The sequence below is a fragment of the Phalacrocorax carbo genome, chromosome 1, assembly GCF_963921805.1.
Source record: "Phalacrocorax carbo chromosome 1, bPhaCar2.1, whole genome shotgun sequence".
Classification (NCBI taxonomy): domain Eukaryota; kingdom Metazoa; phylum Chordata; class Aves; order Suliformes; family Phalacrocoracidae; genus Phalacrocorax; species Phalacrocorax carbo.
This window is the reverse complement of record NC_087513.1, coordinates 120,065,432-120,078,235: the sequence shown is the minus strand read 5'-3', so window position 1 is coordinate 120,078,235 and position 12,804 is coordinate 120,065,432. Positions and strand designations below refer to the sequence as shown.

General features: G+C 43.2%; 1 protein-coding gene across 11 annotated transcripts in view; it reads left to right on the top strand.

Annotated features, from left to right (window-relative positions):
* Positions 1–12,804, top strand: part of PRDM15 (PR/SET domain 15) — a 45,726-nt gene that overhangs the window by 17,532 nt on the left and 15,390 nt on the right. For 4 of the 11 annotated variants that reach the window (XM_064472237.1, XM_064472199.1, XM_064472209.1 and 1 more), the window contains 8 exons: positions 2,520–2,772; positions 3,919–4,041; positions 6,653–6,751; positions 7,373–7,597; positions 8,869–9,004; positions 10,116–10,297; positions 10,928–11,022; positions 11,973–12,060. In XM_064472237.1, the coding sequence (XP_064328307.1) occupies positions 2,520–2,772; positions 3,919–4,041; positions 6,653–6,751; positions 7,373–7,597; positions 8,869–9,004; positions 10,116–10,297; positions 10,928–11,022; positions 11,973–12,060 (1,201 nt within the window). The remainder of the gene's footprint in view (positions 1–2,519; positions 2,773–3,918; positions 4,042–6,652; positions 6,752–7,372; positions 7,598–8,868; positions 9,005–10,115; positions 10,298–10,927; positions 11,023–11,972; positions 12,061–12,804) is intronic. The other 7 variants (XM_064472254.1, XM_064472245.1, XM_064472227.1 and 4 more) reach the window with 7 other exon arrangements.

The window sequence follows — 12,804 nt, the reverse complement described above, 5'->3', positions numbered from 1 at the left end:
TATCCCTTTCCTCCACCCGGCTGGAGGCAGGGCCCCTCTAGTCCTGATCATGGCAGTCACAACTCACTTCCTGTAAATGTGAATCAGGAGTCCCTCTATTACACTTAGAAATAAAATCAGCACTTCAGCTCCTCTGTCTGGGGACTTGCTCACTGGAAATTGGAGCAGCATCTTTCCTGGAAGAGCCTCCCTGAGTGACTGTTCTTCCTTGCAGTTCATGTACTCATGCCTGTAGGGTCGAGGTAGGCTTGCCATCCCACCTCATCATGTCCTCTCCGTGGTCACGCAGGTAGAACCATAGAGTGGCCAGTTGTGTATCCCCTCCTTTGAGCCAAAGGACGCTTATTCCTAACAGCTGAGACACTACTCTGTCGAGGTGGGGAGCAGGACATATCTTCTTTGAGTTGCTGGACCTCTTGGGATAGTTTCTCCACAGCAGAGACAAGCGAGGAAGAGATTTGTGTCGTAATCCCGGAGTCTATCAATCACCTCCGCCACTGTTGGTGTCTCATCATCTTTCCAGGACATTACTGCCAATGAGTTTGCATGCGAAGATGGTGCGCTCCATACAAACTTCCACCACATGGGTCGTGTGCATTCAGCTTCATCTGGATCTTTGGATGACCGTTGATCATCCAGGTCACCATAAATCACCTCAAGCACAGCTAATTCCCTTAGATACTGGATGCCTTTCTCCATAGTTGCCCATTTTCCTGGGCGATATGTAACATCTTCTTTAAAGGGATACCTTTCCTTCACTCCAGACAGGAGTTGCCTCCAGAGGCTGAGGGCTTGTGGTTTTTTCCCAATTGCTTTGTCAACGCCCCTTTCCCCAGAAAGGGATCCCAATTGTTTGGCTTTTTTTCCCCTATAGTTCCAGGCTACTGGCCCCATTATCCCAGCATCGGAGCAGCCAGGTGACAATGTGCTCACCTGAACGACGGCTATAATCTTTTCGCATATCTCGCAACTCGCTCAAGGACAGGGATCGGGTGGTCTCTATTTCATTTATGACTTCTTCCTCCTCTCCCCATGATGGCCCTGCTTTTTCATCATCCCGTTCTAAACAAGTTGACGTCCGCTTCCAGTATTTCATCTTGTGTATGGGGGCAACTGATACTGGTACGGGTTGATTCTCTGAGCCAGCTCTGGTACTTGTTGTGGGGGTTTGAGTGGCCGAAGTGCCTGTCCTCAGGGCTGGAGTGACTACAGTGCCAGTCACTTTGCATTTCAATCCAGAGACTTAACGTTGCAGTTATCTGTGTCTCTCTGGAGTTCCCAGCGTAACAACATACTTTCTCCAAATATTCTACTAGTTTTTTAGGATTCTGCACTTGTTCAGGGGTGAAACTCCAGAACACTGGGGGTGCCCACTGCCCCAGGTATTTGCCCATGCTATCCCACATGCCCTGCCACTCATAACTATCAAGCCTCGGGGCAGATTTCTGGGTGATATTCTTAAGTTGCTTAGTCAAAACCAAAACAACATGCCCAAAAACTAACAATAAGTGCACCTTAACCACCCAAGGATGTTCAAGGTACAAAAAGGTGGTTGTAACAGAGGCAGAGACATCATAGAACAAAGTTGCAGAGATACCATTCTGTATTTCCTCCATATAAAATCTCTCAGAGGAGGAGGTTTAATTGCTAATTGCCTCAACAAGGTGGTATCCAAAGTACAGTAACAGTTTCAGCAAAAACCCCAAATACCAGATAAAGCTGAAAACGAGTGTTTGTATAACAAATCTTGTAGGCAAAACATTACTAATCACAGCAGAACACAGCAGACTCAACAAACCAAGACCGATCTTTAACACCAACTGCAAAAAGGACAACATGGTGCTGTGACCAGCAGCTGTTGTTATCTCCAACCCTTGAGCCCCACGTTGGGCACCAAAAAGACTGTCGTGGTTTAGCGGCAGCTCAGCCCCACACAGCCGCTCGCTCACTCCCCACCGGTAGATGGGGGAGAGAATCAGAAGGGTAACGCTCGTGGGTTGGGATAATAAGTTTAATAATTAAAATTAAAAGAAACAACAATAGAAATGCAATGTAAAGGAGAACAACGAGAGGCGCAAAGCCCCGGGGGAGGGGGGAGAGGGGGAACGAACCGCCGAAACAAACCGCACGCGCCGCAGCCACCCACCACCCGCTGCCGAGCCGTGACCTGCCCCCCCCTCCATATACTGGTCGTGGTGTCACGTGGTATGGAATGAACCTGCCATTGGCCAGTTGGGGTCAGCCGTCCCCACCATGGCCCCGCCCCTCCCAGCCCCCCACCACCATGCGGCAGAGCACGGGAAGCTGGAAAGGTAGCCGACCCCCACAGTGAGGAGAATTAACCCCTTCTCAGCCAAAACCAGCACAGACTGATATACGAAACATGCTTGATGCAAGTGGTGAGGCTTACTTTGTCTGATGTACATTGAATGAAAGCCTTTTCAAAGCAGAAAATAAATATTCTTCTTAACATTTTATTATTTGGTAGGGTTTTATTATATGTATATTTTGCTTGGCAGGTGTTCCAGAAGGATGGGCCCCTGGTATATTTTGACACCTCAAATGAAGATGATTGCAACTGGATGATGATGGTGCGACCAGCCACCAAATATGAGCATCAAAACTTAACTGCTTTCCAGCATGACAATGATATTTATTTCACCACCTCCCGGGACATCCCAGCAGGAACTGAGCTGCGAGTGTGGTACGCAGCTTTTTACGCCAAAAAAATGGAAAAGCCAGTGCTGAAGCAGGTCACTAGTATTGCCAATGGTATGTGTGGGGGCCTTTTCTCCTTCCTAAGGGCCCAGGCCTGACAGGGACTCATAGTCCCCTACTCTTGTAGTTGACAGTGCTGTTTATTCAGTAGGCTCTCACCCTGAATTTGTTAGCCTTTAGAGTTTGGCTAACCTGCATACATGGTTGTTCTGCAAGAAGAAAGCAGAGATTCTGCACCGTGATGTATCTGAGTTTTTGGAAACAGATGGCCTAGTTGATAATTCAGCCTCTTCAGAGTGAGCAAACCAGATAAATAGTTCTTAAACGAAGAACTGGTGGCTGCATCGAAAACATTTCTGGGTAGACAAGCAAAGGAACCCAAGTGTCAGCATAAATCTGAACATATATGCAGATTTGCTAAGGAAGCCATTCTTTTTCAGTTGCAGTGAAAATGTTTTGGCTTTGCTCAGAACTGTTACACAGTTCTAAAAAAGCTACTTTTGTCTTATGCAGCCTTACATGGGACCCACTAGAATAAGATAAGCTCGAGAGTGAACTGCCATTCCACATGATTGCTTGCGCATTGGCAAAGAAAGGCAGCAGATCTTTTAGAATCTGAATTAGAAGTGCCAGAAGTCTCTTGTTCCTCTGCCCCTTGCTTTCTTCTACTTTTGCATGTCTACAGCTAAAAGGCATGATCCTTTAGCATTGCAAGAGCGTTTTCTTTCTGTTCTTGAGTTGGGAGTACTCCCTGAATGGTATTACTGCTACGCTGAGTATAATTTGAGGTGACAAATGGCTTGGGGAGAGGCCATAGCCATCAGCATGCTTTATGGCTGGTCTTGATGGTAAGCACAGTCTTAAGTGCTACAGGTGAATCAACACAGTTAACAGGTTTCCGAATTCCAAGATGTTTCCATTTGGTATTAACTGGAAGGTTTAATCTCTTTCCTGTTTGCGTAATTTTGTATGCATACAGGTATTTAAAAATCTGTTCAGCCCTTTCACTATATGCTCCAGAATATGAAAGACATGTTGTATGAGATTCAGGCATAAGAATGTCCTGGTTAGGATTTTACATGAGAATGGTTTTTTGCAGGCCTGCTATAGGGCAAACAAACATGGTTACTGCCCTCAGCATAGGGCAAGAGAATCAAAGGGTATGGAAAGTAGACAAGGAACTGTTTTTACTCTTCACAGATATGTGCTCAGTAGGGATGGAATCTGATAAAGAGGGGAATAAAATCTCTTCAAAACCATCATCTCCTGTCTTCCCCCATAAAAAAACGAAGAAATCCAGCATACCAGCAGCTGATCCAGCAGGTATGCAAAATTATGATATTTTTAGGGGAATAGAGGACAGGTGCAGATATAAAGAGCTGTTAGGTGTACCGCTTCTATGCAGATATTATGGTTATATAACCTTCAGCAAATATTAATTTAGAGAGGATTTGAAAGTCTGGATTTTTATTTTTAATTTCATGGGCATGGTGCTTAAAATACATGTGCAGGTTCAAAAGCAACAGAGTGGCCGATAAACCTTTAGGCAGATGATTTTCATGAAAACCACAACTGCTTCTGACTTTGGAGGTGGTTGGTGTTGGGGTGGGGGCAGTTCCAAGGAAAATCTTTAGACTCTCTGTGCAAAGTGTAGTAGTTCAAATGATCAAATTCTAGAAGAAAACATGAGACTCTGAGTGAATGTAAGAACGGTGCTGTTTGGAAACATCAAGAACACTATCCCCAAATTACAATAATACCAGAAGCCTATTAGAGGTCAGGCTGTACTTGATTACAGGAACTCAAATTTAGATAAACTTATAAGCAGTACAGATACTCTTGGCAAAGAACATACGGCTCAGGAAATAACTAGTGGTGTCATAGGAACTCAATCCCCAGGGTTGAGTGTGAAGCAATGCTCCCCACCCTGTAATCTCTGATAAGCGGAACAATGAAATTAAGAACCCACTTAACACAAATTGCCATGTCTAAAGGTAAACTCAAGAGTATGTAGCGTGGAGATCAGGATCAAGAGACAGCCGTTCTGGTTCTGTCCTCTGAAAAGGTTACTTTGCTAAATTTTGCCTACTAAAAGTAGCCAAGAGGAAGAGAGTTGTTGCAGATGTGTACCGAGCAATTAATCAGAAGATCCATTCATTTAACTTGGATAGTGTCACAGCTAAAATGTGAAGTTGGCTGGGGAGTTGTCTTTCAGTTTGGCATCATTGATTTTGTGGGGGGGGGGGGGGGTGGTGGTGGGGAATATGAAGAGCTTGAACAGCCTCTCCTACATCCTTCATCCTACTGTCTGAAAGTCCAACTTCAATAGAAACAAAATGCTGCCTATTACACTTTGGGGAACCATAAAGTGTTCTCACTGATGTAGTGTTTTGGTGTTTCCAGAACCAAATATGCCTCCATTAGTTCTGACTGTTTGCCTCAAGATGTACAAACCTGTTGCCAGCTGACAGATCTGTGCTTCCAAGTAAACCAAGTTGCCCTGCAGCTGCCCTGGAAGCCTGAAGAAGTGGGAACCTAAACAGGACTTAACTCTTCCTGGCAAACCAGTGTACAACTAGGGTTTCTAGGTTTACTGCTTGAGACAGCTGAGGAGCAAGGGAAGTGCAGAGTCAGGGATAATTTTCCAAGACAGACCTCAGTTTTGCAGATAGTGCTTTTCCAGTTTTACTAGCCTGCAACTTCATGAGACTGATGCAGTAGCTTACATGTTGTTTACCAATCTGAGGTTTTTTTAAAGTTATGCAGAATCTTGGGGTTTAGGTTTTCTGGATTTGGCCTCCCAGACAGAGCTCTCAAGGTAAGAAGTTTTTTATATAGCCTGTGAAGAAGGAATCACTGTTGCTGAATTGTCTAGTCATTTTTTTATTAATGTATTACAGTGTGGATGAGATCACGCCTATGTAGTGCAGAACGTTGGATGTAATGTGTAGCAGGGAACAACCTCTGCCTCAGAGAATCTTTTATTTTAGTTTAAGAGCCAGCTGTGAAAAGGAGGAAGTAAGTTTATTGTCCCATTACAGATGGGGTCCTCAGGCAGAGAGAGATTAACTGACTTGCTCACAATCATACAGGAAATCTGTGGCAGAAACTTGAGGTACAGTTTGAATCTTCTGTGCTGTCATTCACATAACCCAGTTGCAGTGTCATCCTCCTCCTCTCGGGGAGCCTTGTAAACTGCGGAATGTTCAGCTTTGTCTGTACCAAAAAAATCTCTGAACCAGTCCAGATTTATCAGATCCTCTTGACAAATTCATACATATCATCCAAGGAGTTTAAGACAGTGGACTGTGAACAGGGTAATCGTCTTCCTCTCTTTTTTTTTTTTTTCATTCCAGTTCCATTTTCCCCCTAATTTCTTCTTCACTTTCTTTATCTGGCATGAGCTGATATGTTAATTAAAACATGAATATGGTGGTTTCATACAACATCTAAATAATGAAACTGCTGAAACCCAGGTTTTCATTGTCCTCACCCTTACTTCTGTTAATCAAAATGTTCTTACTCTGCAATGGTCTTCACAGAGAGCAAGGAGGCTTCTCTTGCTTCTGTCCTCAGCTGACCCAGAAGAGGACTGGTAACCCTAGTTTTAAAGGTGATAAAAATTGCTTTTTATTGTGCCTTTGATAATCACAGTTCTTTAGAAAGTGATAAAGGGACACTCAAGACTTTACAGAAGCAGTGATATTCTCTCCTGGCATCATTTAGTTTCTCTTCCGACTTCTCATATATTCTGATATTTCATGTGTCCATGTTTGGAAAATACTGAAGTGGTCCCAGCTGCCCTGTGGGCCTCTTACTGCTTAAATTGTAACTTGTGATACCCAGGGAGTTGTTGCAAGGTAAACAAAGCTGCAGGGATGTACCACTTTCCCATTTTCAAAGCTTTTCAGTATTTCTTCTTCTTGTGATTTAGTGAATACTCCAGAAGGCAGTGGAGCTGCAGAAGCAGAGTCAAGCCAGTGGACGTGTAAAGTGTGTTCATCTGCTTTCCAGGAGCCTCACCTGCTGACAGGTAAGAAGTGCTAGAAATTTGTGAGAGAGTAATGAGAAGCATCAGAATTCTGTTCTTCCACAGCAGGACACTCTGAAGCCATACCCTGTCCGTGATGCAGTAAGATAAAGGTTTTAATTTTTTTTGGTCCTTTAAGAAAAAGAGTAGTGGGGAAGGTAAAACAGTGATGGTTTGGATCCGGCAGTGGTCAGTCTCTGGACAAGCAACTGATGTTCAATCTAGAAGAAATAAAACTGTTGTCTAGAAGATGACATGTGAATGTTAGGAATATCAAGGATGGGGAACTGCATGAGCAATGTATAAGGTCAGTAATGCCAGCTTATACTTAGCAATATTGTCTGTCTGGTATTGATGGCACAAGTTTAATAAAAGTAATGGAATTTTTTTTATTATAGCTAATAAATCTCTTCAAAAATTCAGTCCCTGAGAGTAATCGTTTCAATGTTTAATAGACTGTATGCTTTTATTTAGGAAGGTATTGTGGCTGCTTTTGAAATGTTTTTGAGGTGTCTCTGCTAAGCGAGGTTGACCTGATAGATAGGCTTCAGCTGGATTTATCCCTTTGAGATTTCGTGACAGTTTCTTTCCTCCTTACTCTGCTGTTCTTTCCCATCCACCCAGAGCACTTGCTGAGTCACCTGGAACAAGCTAAAGGTGCCTCCCAAACCAGCCAAAATGAGGCTGGTGCAGAGAAGGCAGCAGAGGCTTCCTCTGTGGATCAGCCAGTGGTTTGTGATGCAGCCAGTGCCGGTACAGACTCAAAGAGGAAGGCCAGGCGGGGAAGAAAGCCCAAGACAGCAAAAGCAGAAACACCTCTTGTCATTGCTGAAGAGAAGGATTCTGCAGGTGAAACAAAACTTAAGAAAATGCTAAGCATATATTGTCTCATATATCTTTGATACCTTCTCAGAAAGGTCTATAAAGTGACACAGAGACAAGATGGAGGTTTCCAGTTAGATTGCTAAAGCAGATGATTTATAAACTCTCTTAATTATTTCTGAGGTCCTTGTCCTACACTAAATGTTGCAGTACCTACACTTAGATTACCTGCATTCTCCTGTGATAGTTTTGGTAACAGAGAGGCCCAGAGAAACACAGGATGATGGTGTCCTGGTTTCGGCTGGGATAGAGTTAATTTACTTCCTAGCAGCTGGCATAGTGCTGTGTTTTGGATTTAAAATGAGAATAATGTTGATAACGCACTGATGGTTTAGTTGTTGCTGAGCAGTGCTTACACTAGTCAAGGACTTCTCAGCTTCCCATGCTCTGCCAGGGGCACAAGAAGCCGTGAGGGGGCACAGCCGGAACAGCTGACCCCAACTGGCCAAAGGGATATTCCAAACCATATGATGTCATGCTCAGTGTATTAGCTGGGGGGAGTTGGCCATGGGGAAGCAGTCGCTGTTCAGGGCTGGGGTGGGCACTGTGTCGTGCATCACTTGCTTTGTATGTTATTTTTATGATTAGTAGTAGTAGTACTAATACTACTTTATTTTCACAGATCACAGGTTGGAAGGGACCTCAGGGATCATCTATCCAACCTTTCTATTTTACTTTTTTTCAATTATTAAACTGTTCTTATCTCAAACCATGAATTTTCTCACTTTTGCCTTTCCAATACTCTCTCCCATCCCACCAGGGGTGGGGGGTGCGAGTGAGCAGTGGTTCTTAGTTGCTGGCTGGGGTTAAACAACAGGTGGTTATGAGAGACCTGCCTAGATTTCTGCAAGAAGGAACAGGAGAGATAGCATCCTCCCCCTCAAGAGAAGATACCTTCCTCTCTCTACCTCAAGCTTTATTCCTGAGAGCGGCTTTTTTCAGGGCCTTACCTTCTTTTAAGGGAGGTGCTAGTAGGAAATTTCATGATCAACTGACCCCTTAGTAATAGGTTGGACAGGTAACAAATTACGCCTCCATAAGAGCGGTTGGCTGTATCTTGTTGCTCAGTAGCCACTTTCTCTATCTTGCAAGTGCTACCTACTCATTAAGCAATCCATTATTGTGATGGACAAATAATATGTTCAGTGCCACATCTCATTACAAAAGCAAATTCCTGCATTTGAGGTTTTATGTCTAGCTGTCTGCACTAACACTGTATTTTTATGACGTGTTTGCAGCGGAACGTGAAGCTGACGTCGTAACTGAGGCCCCACCAGAAGAGGTAGCCCTGCCTTCGGCTGCAGAAGAGAGAATTATGGAATTGGTTTTAGGAAAGATGCCTAGCAACACAAATAGCATCAGTTCAGTGACAAAGTGAGTGCTCTGAGATGCAGAATTTCCTCTTCAGGCTTAATTAAGATTATGTAGCATGTAACAGCTCTGCTCAACTTCTGGGCCCACAGATGCTCTTCTTTATTAGTGTAAAATTGTGTGATGGTGCTGGTGCTGCTGCTACGCGAGCTGAGTTTGAGTGCCACAAAGTCAGCTTGTGCACTGGAGGGTAGTGCACAGGTGGCGAGATATTAGTGGTAGAATTTTGGATCATAAACCGTGAGAATTTAATTTTCCATCATGTTACTGCTTTTATTCAGTGTGATTCCAAAAGCCTCCTGCAGCTGCAAAGTGAACTATTACTCCTGTTGAATGTTGGTGATAAAACAGGCAAAGAGATTTTTGCGAAAAAAATTACGCTAACCGTTATTATTCATTCAGTCTTGCTTGTCATCTTAACTCATTAATGACTTTGTGTTGATTTGTGCATGTGATACTTCAGATTTAGGGCAGTGGGAAGGGAAAACTTCAGTATAACAGAACCTCAGGGAGTCTCTTAGATATAATTTGATTTATTTAGATTCTTTTATGTCTTTTTATCTCAGTAGAATTGGCTTTTGGAATTACTTTTTGTGTAATTAAGCACTTGATTTTTCAAAATTTCCTAGTAAAGCTTTATAATGAGGTCCTTAGCAGACACAGAGCCATCAACAATGCGTTCCAGCAGGTGGTTGTGCTGGCAAATAGAACAGTACTGCTTCTTGGCACCCTGCTACCCTCCTATTGTATATGTCTTCTGCATGCAAACTGCCAAGCTTTTAAGCTGAAATAGTGCTAATGTTTTCAGAGGGTAAACAGAACAGAACCTTTGTGTTCTTCTGAGGGGCCTGCAAAGAGAATCTCTGAGGTGGATGGCTGCTGCTTTTTTCCTCCTCGTTTGTGCTGCATGAAGGTGATTTGGAGTGAGCCACGCTCTGACATCTGCTGCTTCCAGGGGGTGGCCAGGAGGGTGCCTTGGTGATGAGGAAGCTCCAGGCCCCCTCTCTTGCCCAAAGCTGAGCATAACACTCCTCTAGCTTTTGCCAGCTGGTTGGACTCTTTCTTGCAACCTGTGGGATACCTTTCAGTCCCTGCCTTTCTTTCTCTGATCCAGTAGGTTTGCTCATCACCAAAACACCATGTCCCTCAAAAGAAGTTTAATTCTCTCCAGTAGACATGGTATACGGCGGAAGCTGATAAAACAGCTTGGGGAGCACAAGCGAGTCTATCAATGCAATATCTGCAGCAAGATCTTCCAGAACAGCAGCAACCTCAGCAGACACATCCGTTCTCACGGTGGGTTTGATTTTACCTCACTTGCGTATTGATTTTGTCTCTCAGTGGTTCTGCCTTTGAGTAAGAGCTAGGCTATTCTTAGATATTGGCATATAAAATTTTGATAGAACTCTTTTTTTTTTTTTTTTTAATTCTCTTTAGGGAACTCTTTTAGTTTTGCAGACCAAAGCATGAGAAGATAATAGTTGAAAGTTGAAATCAGAGTACTTAAAATTTGATTCTAGGTACATATTTTAAACAGGGGTGAGGATGTGATGATTTTCCCAAAATGTTCTTCCCTTTAAATATATCGCCCCTCGCCTTCACAGGCACATGGGTAACATTGCTGTGTAGATGTCAGCTGAGTGCTTTTTAGCTTGTGATCTGCAGTTTTGGGGGTCCGTGACCTACTTCTAAGGATTCCCTGAAGAACAATCACTGAAAAAGGGTGGGGGAACCAAACAAAATTGTTGTCAAAATTCTTGGAAAAGGTTAAAATCCACTGTTCAGATCTCCTGAATTACTAAAGCTTCTCATCACTAGCCTGTTTGCAGTTGCTTGTGCTCTAGTTTCCCCCCGTCTTGCCTAGAGTTGATTATTATCAGTCGCTGACAACTTTTTTTTTTATTTTGTCTTGATTGATCCCCTCAGGTGACAAACTATTTAAATGTGAGGAATGCGCAAAGCTGTTCAGCCGTAAAGAGAGCTTGAAGCAGCATGTTTCATACAAGCACAGCAGGAACGAAGTGAGTGGAAATGACTAGCGGGCTCTTCCTAAGATTAGGTGAAAATACACAGTGAGCTTCCAGGTGCTAGCTGGGGAGCTTGGGTCAATTATGTTTGCGTGGATATCTGTGTGAACAAGTGAGACAAGACTGACAGGGAGAGGTAATGTCTTCTGTTAGAACAGTTGACGAATTTGCAAAGTGTGGACATGCTTTTGAGCGTAAAAGTCCTTTTTCGTGTCTGAATTTCCTGTAGAAAGTTGTTTTCAGGCATCAGTTACAACAAGACAAGCTGGAGTTAGCTGGACCTGCATGATCTAGAGGTGAGATCTGACTTCAGTTATGGCACTAAATAGGATTGTTCCAGTCTTGTTTGCTTGTCCTGTTTCATGTATCCCCACCTATAGTGTCATTTAATGTGTGAACTCTCTGGGTGAAGGCTGTGTCATTAAGGGCTATGCGCACATGTGTAAACCTACAGCGCTTAGAGTAGCAGCGTCACGCCTGTTGGTGAGGGCTTTTCGGTGCTGCTGCCATATAAATATTAAACATGCCTGTAGTGGGGCCTTATCAGTGAATATGTCCATTGCTGCTTGGTATTAAGGCGCTAGGCTCTCAGATTGCTGCCATCTGTTCTGGAGCTGGAGGATGAGTCAGATTACATCTTGCTTCTCAAAAATTCTGCCTCTGTGTTGGACCGGGTGTTATGAGGAAGTCAGGAAGGCTGTTATGTGCAGACTGGTGTATAGTCTACTTTTTTTTTTTTTTTTTTGTATAGAGCCCAGAGGTAGGAACATGGCAGGATGATACAGCATCACAATTTTGCATCAACATGTATTTAAATGTCCTGTTGAAGGAAGAAAAATTGGAAAAGACAGAAAACAGAAAAAACAGTTGAAATTTAGAACATCTCTGTCAGACATGACTTGGCTTTTTCCCCAGCTTAAACACTTACTGTTTGCAATCCTCAGGTTGACAATGAGTACAGATACAAGTGCACCACGTGTGAAAAGGCCTTTCGGATAGAGAGTGCTTTGGAATTCCATAACTGCAGGACAGGTGAGAATGGCTGGCGTCTCTACTCCGTTTTGGGGGGATGTCCACAAATCCATCTTAGCATAGAAACTGCAGAAGGGGAGTAGGAATTTATATTTTTGTCATCGTCACAACAAGCAGTCTGCCCTGCTTCCCTCAAAAAAACCTCTTTGTGATGAGAAAAGTGTAACCAGTAATCTGTAGAACAACACATCTGCTTATGTATTGCTTTTTTTAGTATCTTCTGCTCACCTGTTTAATATCATCATTGGTATTTCACTTGTATGTTCACAGATAGCCTGCCACCATCTCTGTTTAATTTTCTTTCCTGCAACTAAGTTTCACCTCATTCTGTGAAGCAGAGGAACTGGAAAGGGGGCCAGTACTATTGATAGTTTGTAGTTTTCTGGGATTACAGTTTTCTTCCGCTTTCTCATGCTTCGTTTGTACTTGCAGTAGTCTCTCTAGATATTTTTTTCCTTAGTAACACTAGAAACTGTCCTTTTCCCCCATAGCCATCCCTTGCAGTTACTCATATTATTTATGCTGAGTGATCTTATGCTTAGAAAATGACACCCCGGTTACTTTTATGGACTCACGATAACTGTCAGTCCAGAATCACCTGGGTAATTGCTCCGTACAGCACCATTTGAAGTAGGTTTCCTCATTTCTTTTCAGAGGGTACAGTTTGTCTAAAACTCAGCCTTACAAAGAATAGAAAGTAATGCCAAGTAACCTCAGTATTCTGTTTACTCAAGGTCTCATTTT